Below are 7251 nucleotides of genomic sequence, written 5' to 3'. Positions count from 1 at the left end.
AGCAGTTACTTTTACCTTCTCCTAGTAAAAAAATACATAGGTCCAGAAGCTACAGTTTTTCTTAACGAATTCATATCATGTTTTGATACCGTGCGTTTATATACCGGAGGATGGTAGATCGCAACACGGAAAATGGGCGCTTGCGATTTTCTAAAATTTGACACCCCAAAAAAATCACGTGGATTTTAGATTCCCTTCAAATTTATTCTCGCGGTTCAAGGTCGATTTTAATTTAAAAAAAACAAACGGCTCGCGTCATTACGGACTCTCCATCTTTTGGGTTTAATTTTATTACATTTGTATGCCACCGTAAGCGTGAAGTTGGATGTGGTGAGGTAATAGTCACTTATTTTTCGTCGACTGACCCTGAACTTTCGTTCAACTGTGAACGTCTGGATTGGTCGCGGTACTCAGAACCGATTGGTTACGGAAACGCGCGAACTGGAACAATTGTATTAATTGTATAATTGCCGTGCCCAATATTTGGATATTTACCTCTGGTCATTCTCTTCTGCCCCTCAAGATTACTAAACTCTTCTTTCCCGGCACCAGACTAAGATTGTGATTGATTATTAATCTATTTACCCGGTTAATCGCTTCCTCTAGCTTGGTAATTGACGAGTCCAGTTTCCTGTCACGAACTATCCGCGTAAGGTGGTCGGCAAAAGTGATTATCTCGACCTCATTCAGCTCACTTTTATACTCAAGCAACTTGTCATACAGTATACTTTACAGGGCAGGCCCTAAGATCGAACCCTGTGGAACCCCCGCTGTGGCATCAAATATTATTTCTTCACCGTCCGGTTTGTCGGTTGTAATTCTCCTGACGATGAGCTAGCTGTGCATAATTCTTGGGAATCAGGACCAGCTTACTCCATTTTCTTGGGTTGTATGTTCTGGCCGCATCCAGAGTCTTGTCTAGTGCTGCTTTCCAAAACCTAGATTGGATCTTAGCCAGGATTTTAGCCACCACCGCAGGGATGTTATCTGAGCCCGGTACTTTATTTGCCAGCAGTTCGTTGGCAGCAGCTGTCGTGGATAGGGAAAAGTTCTATCTAATATGCCTTCCCCCAAATGCCTTTGTCTAGCTCGTCACACAGCTGGTCTCGTTCTCTTTTCAGGGCCGCCTTCTTCTCGGCCAGACTCGTCTCGGTGCGTAACTTGCTCATTACTCCTCCTTGCCATATTGCAGATCTTATGTTGCTGGGCAATCTTGCCGGGCCACCAGTACACCCCTGTGATCCGCTCTTCCTCTTCAGGGAAATGTCTCATCGACATGTCGGCCGTTTGTGAAGTTCCTCATCTTGTATCCCTTGCTAGCTTATCAAGAGCCACAGTATCAAGCTTTTTAGTGTTCTAGCTTGTAGCCTCTACTACTCCTCCAAAACCTTCCAATTCTTCACATGATCCTTGTATCTATTTGTAACAAAAGTTATGTCGATAACTCCCGCTCCTCTGTGAGATCACGTTCGTTGTGCTTTTTCTTCCCTTAGTTTTCTGTACTTCGCACGAGTAAAATCCCTATGCTCAATTTCATTACACATGAATCAAGTTACCTCTTCCTTGCAGTTCCTAACTTGGTGCCCAATTTTGCCACAGTTGTATATATACATATACCTGCTGCTGAAGTCATTTTCCTTGCAGTCGTGGGCTATGTGTCCGATTGCCAATATCATCGAAAGTATAAAAGATATTTAAAAAAAGTGTTATATAAAAGTTACTGTGTTTGATACGCTTAATTTAGAATTGATGTAAAAAAAAATTCAATAAACATTAGAGGAACATTTACCAACTTTCTAAAGTTAAATAAGCGCCATATTGGATTTTTAGATTACTTGATAGTGCACCTTGAATTGCATGGAATCGTGCATTATCAGTATTTTAATATTTAATCATTTTAATTAAGTTCTGTGATAAATTAAAAAAACAAAACACAATCTATTCGAGGCAACAAAACAATGAAAATAATTACATCAGATCTTTAAAATATCAGGGGTGCATGCAATCAATCCTGATAGCAGCGAATCTGAGTCTTATACGTCGAGGGTGGTGAATATTCCTCTGTCATTATCTGGCCAACTCTTTCATGCCCATTGGATAACTTTCTACAAAACAGGGTCCTTTTTAGTCTCCGATTCCACTTCTCCTGGCCCTGGTTGGTAGGTACACTGAAAACCTCTGCGTACCTAGATAGGTTAGGAAACCCCAAAAACGGCAAACCATTGATCCACATCACAGCCCCAAAACTTGAATGCAATTACTATAAGCAGCATTATCTCTTTTGAAAGAAGTTAGGTGCTCTAAAATTAACTCACCACTAATTTCTCCTTCTGTATCACTTCGGGTTTGAAGTAAGGTCGTGGTTTTAGTAAGAAAATGGCGTAAAATTTCAATAATAAAAGTAACGACCCCTTCTGTTGCATGCACTTTTTAGCTAAAAATATTTAACGTCAAATTTATTTGGGTCTTGTTTATTTATGAATTCATTTTGTACCATTTTATGGACAATGTCTTATTCGATGAAATACTGAAAATGATGGATCTGTCCTGTATTCCTTATAAAAGGCAATTTATTTTATGAAATCACTTCAAATTTTACGTAGATTGAAAGAATAAATTTATAACAGTCTTCAAGTGAATTATTTTATAACAGTTAAAATATTTTTGATTACTCACATATAATGCACAATTTATAATTTCGCGAACTATGCATTACTTCGGCGTTGAAATTGGAACTAACTAATTCGCAATTCGATTGGCTGGCCTTGTATGTTCTAAAACAAAACACGTCATATTACCCGGAAAGATTGCGTCACACCCTCCTCCTTTCTTTATCGTTTTATCACTAATCTTACATGGCGTTTCGATGCCAATCTGGATTCCTTGAATGCTCGCTACACTTCCCCTTTCCTAAAACTTGATGCACTGTAGTCTGCAGTTGGTGGTGTTCTGGAATCGCACGAAAAACATTCAACGCATCTCCACGTAAAGCAACTCTTACAAAAATTGCCCCCTCTTCCATTGTCCAATTATTTGTATCGGCTGTGGCGGCGCCAAACTGTCTCAAGTAGGTGGACAGCGGTGATTTTCCATCGAATGTCGATGGATTAACTTGAGCTTTTGTTGTACTAATATTTTCACATGCTTCTTTGCGGGACGATTGTGGAACAGCAAGTCGATCTTGTTTTATCACAGATGACACATCGCTCTTTTCACTCAATAACATAAATCTTTTTCGTAGTTCATTGATTTCGTTCTCTATGGTATGAATTTTATCTTGGACACCCTGTATCTTATCTTGAATCATGTCTCTCACTTCTTGTCTTCACATGATTTAAGCTTCCATGCAGACCAGCTTCCATGGCCCGCTTTCACTTCTTGCATTAATTGCATACGTTGCTCGATTTTTCCGACATAGATTTGGTCACTATTGAGATAAAGTTCCATTAATTGTCTACTTAAACACAACCCCACATCGGACACCAGTGTGACGTAAATTTATTAATGTGGTTTGTTTATTTACAATTAATTAACAATAAATTAGAACAGTCTTGAAATTAATTACTCACATATGCGTTAGCGCGTCTCAGAACATGCGCCTTGGTGCCGTACGCACACCGGGACATCAGACAATAACTGCGTGGTTTTCGACACTTTCGCGACCTTTCATTTTCAAGTTCTTGGTTCATCCTCCCGCTATTGCACTTGTTACAACAGTAATGTTAGTCGAGAATTCTACCCAGTGCCCTGTATCGTGTCATATTTATAGCAACTTAAGGACAGAACGTTTTGAAGCAGAACGCATCACCGGGGGTTCAATTCATACCCCCCCCGTATAGAACGATATTATGACGCTTTATATTCTTTCCCAAAATGTGTGGTACCCTTACCAATACCAATAGGTACTTTTTGGAAAGATTTTTAAGGACTGAACTTTTTGAGCCCCAACGTATGAACGGGGACTACAGAATACCTCCATGTGAAGAAGGTATTATCAGATGTCTTTCCTGGAGGCTATTCCATATCCCCCAGACCGTCCGGTTTATATTTTTTACCTAAATGTGTGGTACCGTTACCATTTACACCATAATTTTTGAAGAGGACTGAACTTTGTTAACAAAACTCAACAACGGGGGGTACGAAATGTCCCCAGTGCCGAAGGTTATATGATGTGTCTTTCTTGGGGAGTATTCCTAACCCCTCAAACCCACCAAAATGTCTACTATTCTTCGAGATTCTTACCACTTACAGCAGAATTTTTGGAAAAGGTTTTAAAAGCTGAACGTTTTCATGCTCAACACATCACTGGGGGGTCTGGGGGTCTGGAATGCCCCCCCCCCTCCTAGAATAGGACGATATTGTGGTAGTTGTAGGGAAATGTACACTGAATTCTCTTCTTTTTTCAAACTCCGTTTAATTCTCCTTGGTCGTTTTACACTCCCTGTAGCTGTAAATCTATCCAACACCTTTTGAAACACTCGTGGATCTGAATGTTTGCTCCCAGGTTATCTCCCAACATACACTTGTGACGCCAGCAAGCAATTCCGGTAACGTCTCTAAGAATAAACACTATATCATCCATTCCTGCTTGAGTTTGTAACATTTTTGCAACGTTGATTAAAAAACAATCATACACTACGGACACTTTACTGTTAATAAATTGTTAGAATTGAACATCTTTTGTTTTATCATGGCACATTTGAGTTCGGAAAAGAACTTTTTTTTTACAAATTGTCGTTTCGACTTGGTTTTCTCTGAATTAGCCGCCTGCGCGATTTAGTTTCTCTCAAAAAAATTTCGAATAATTGCCCATTTTTGGCGAAATCGATACAGTTAGGGGTATAACATGTTACATAAAAAAATAAGTACTTTTGAAGAACGTTCCAAATCAGTAATAAAATATGGGGTGTTCCATTTAAAAAAATGCAAGTTTGATACGCCACTGGAATACAGCACGCCCCTGGTAATCAAAAATATTTTAGAAACACGCCGGTGGTAATTGTGTACAATTTTGCACTTTTTTCGATATCTTTTATGGTAAAGGAGTTATGATCCGAGGCATCTTAGGTGCTACACCCTGTAGAGCCGCTAGTGGTAGATCCGCCTGTTCGGAAGCCGTGCTGAGACGGAAACCTTCAAGGTGGTGGGACAAACGTATGACTAAACACTTCTCAAAAACTTTTCAAAATGCTGACACAATAGATATCTGGATGCTAATAAATTGGCTACATCGTTTTAATTTTTATTAATTATTATCTTCCAACGTTTGCAGCAAAAGCGATAACAAAAAATTGGTTAAGTGAATTTCAGTAATTATGTCTTTTACTACTTTGTAATTTTATAACACATTGACAGAGAAGAATTTATTTTCTGTTCCTCTCGATCCAGTCTTTGTAGTAGGCAACCTTAGTGAAGACACCAGGCCCTATGCCGCATCCAAGTCCCATTGACACAATACCAATTTGGAATCCAGTTCCAACAACTAACGGACCGCCAGAATCCCCTTTGCATGATCCTTGACCATCTTGTGTAAAAGTGCAAAGCTGTCTATCGTCAATGCTAAACTTATATTCAGAAGCTAACCAGGTCTCACTGCATGTTTCAGTAGGAAAGGTTAGCAAATACACAAACTGCAATTGGTTGGTTCTATCTCCGTTTTCCTTCGTCATTCCCCACCCAGGCAAAACACAGCGAACTGAGACGCCTACGTCGCCAGCTGCTAGATATCGTATAGGTTGAACCTTGTCAGAGAACTTGATCGCGGTCTTTAATTTCAATATTCCAATATCGTTCTTAAATCCTCGTGTCGTGTACGGGTCATAAAATTCGTGCATACGGCGAACAGAGACTTCATACGTATCGCCGCCTGTGTCCAGTGTAATAGAACCTGCGGTGACAGTCATAGACATTTGTTGGAATCTGTAACACAGAAAATAGGGTCATTTAGGCCCATTGTATTTTTTTATGCTTAATTGCTTAGGTACCCAAATAAGCAGTGAGCTGCAGTGAGAATTGTGGTGGCATCAAGTATGGATCCTGCACATTCATGTTGCCCATCGATACGTATAGAAACCAGGTAAGGAAAAGCACCCTCCCCTGCTGGTTGGCCGTCAGCAATACGCTTGTCTTTCTTTAAGGTGGCACCTGCATCATCAGGTTAGTTCCAATGACCAATTGTATTTTAGACAGTAACACTTACCGAAGACACTGCTTGAGAGAAGTAGCAATAAAAACCGCGACATTTCTTATTTGAGGGCCGGAGTTGGCATTTGTGCTGTATTTATACCTATGGTGAGTACCCCGTCCGGATAACACTCGTTAGACACTATCTCGGGTAGTATTTGCTCATTCGTGATAAGATTTCCACCTTTTTACATTGTTACGTGGCGGTACTTAATGTTACATAATTCCTCCACAAACCGATGTATTGTCATATTACACACTCTTTACGGGGAAGTAGAATACCAAGTTTTCAATGGAAAATTTGAAGAAGTTCTAGGAAAGAGCATAATTGGAGAACGGGTATCACTTTTGCCTCTGTTACATTACGCCAGGGTAGGTACACTAAATTCTTGTGTACGTAGGGTAGGAAAAAAACGGTCAATTTTTGATCCACATCACAGCCCCAACACTTAAATTGCACGTAATTATTAAGCAGCGCTATCTCCCTTGTAAACAATGAAAGTTTATGTAATATTTGTTGTTTATTAAGAAATCTTTTCCCCGCAAAGTAAATAGTCGTTCAGTTTTAAATTACGTTTCAAAATTGTCCTGAAAACCTTCATTTTCATGCCTACTTTCTGTCAGGAAACTATACGAAAATTGAATCCACCCTCGCACCAACTTTTCCACTCTCTCTTTCTTTCGTTTTCTTCTAAACAGTTCTTATCTTCATTGTCATCGTCAGTTTCATGGAATTGGCCGTCACAGACGTTACGCTATATCTTTCCTTGTCTAAGTTCGCTATCGTCCCTCACCGTCAGCCATTTTTTCTACGATGTACCGATCGTTTCGCAATGGGCGCACCCCTAGATACGGCCCTATCGATTTTGAACCTGTACTGAATTGTGTCCTTTTTATAAAGATTTTTCCTGTTTGCCTCTTGCGTCTCGATAATCCTTTTCTTTGCTTCTTAATTCACACCGTCGCTCCTTAAACTGCGTAGTAAACACGTCTACTACTACCAGCATGTACGCATACTTTTCAATGCAGCAGTCATCGGACCAACGTGATCAATGTGGTACTTAGGTA

The 7251-nt window shown here is 39.9% G+C and overlaps 1 protein-coding gene across 1 annotated transcript; it reads right to left on the bottom strand.

Annotated features, from left to right (window-relative positions):
- Window positions 1-5230: 5230 nt before the first annotated feature.
- On the bottom strand, window positions 5231-6354 carry LOC116174305 (chymotrypsin-1-like). Its single transcript, XM_031492202.1, has 3 exons — window positions 6200-6354; window positions 5985-6144; window positions 5231-5919 (listed from the first exon to the last, which is right to left on the bottom strand). The coding sequence occupies exons 1-3, from the start codon at window positions 6240-6242 to the stop codon at window positions 5364-5366; spliced, it is 759 nt and encodes a 252-aa protein (XP_031348062.1). The 5' UTR covers window positions 6243-6354; the 3' UTR covers window positions 5231-5363.
- Between the last annotated feature and the right edge of the window lie 897 nt (window positions 6355-7251).

This window comes from Photinus pyralis, unplaced genomic scaffold, assembly GCF_008802855.1.
Source record: "Photinus pyralis isolate 1611_PpyrPB1 unplaced genomic scaffold, Ppyr1.3 Ppyr1.4_LG6, whole genome shotgun sequence".
Lineage (NCBI taxonomy): Eukaryota > Metazoa > Arthropoda > Insecta > Coleoptera > Lampyridae > Photinus > Photinus pyralis.
This window is presented reverse-complemented; position numbering and strand designations above follow the sequence as displayed.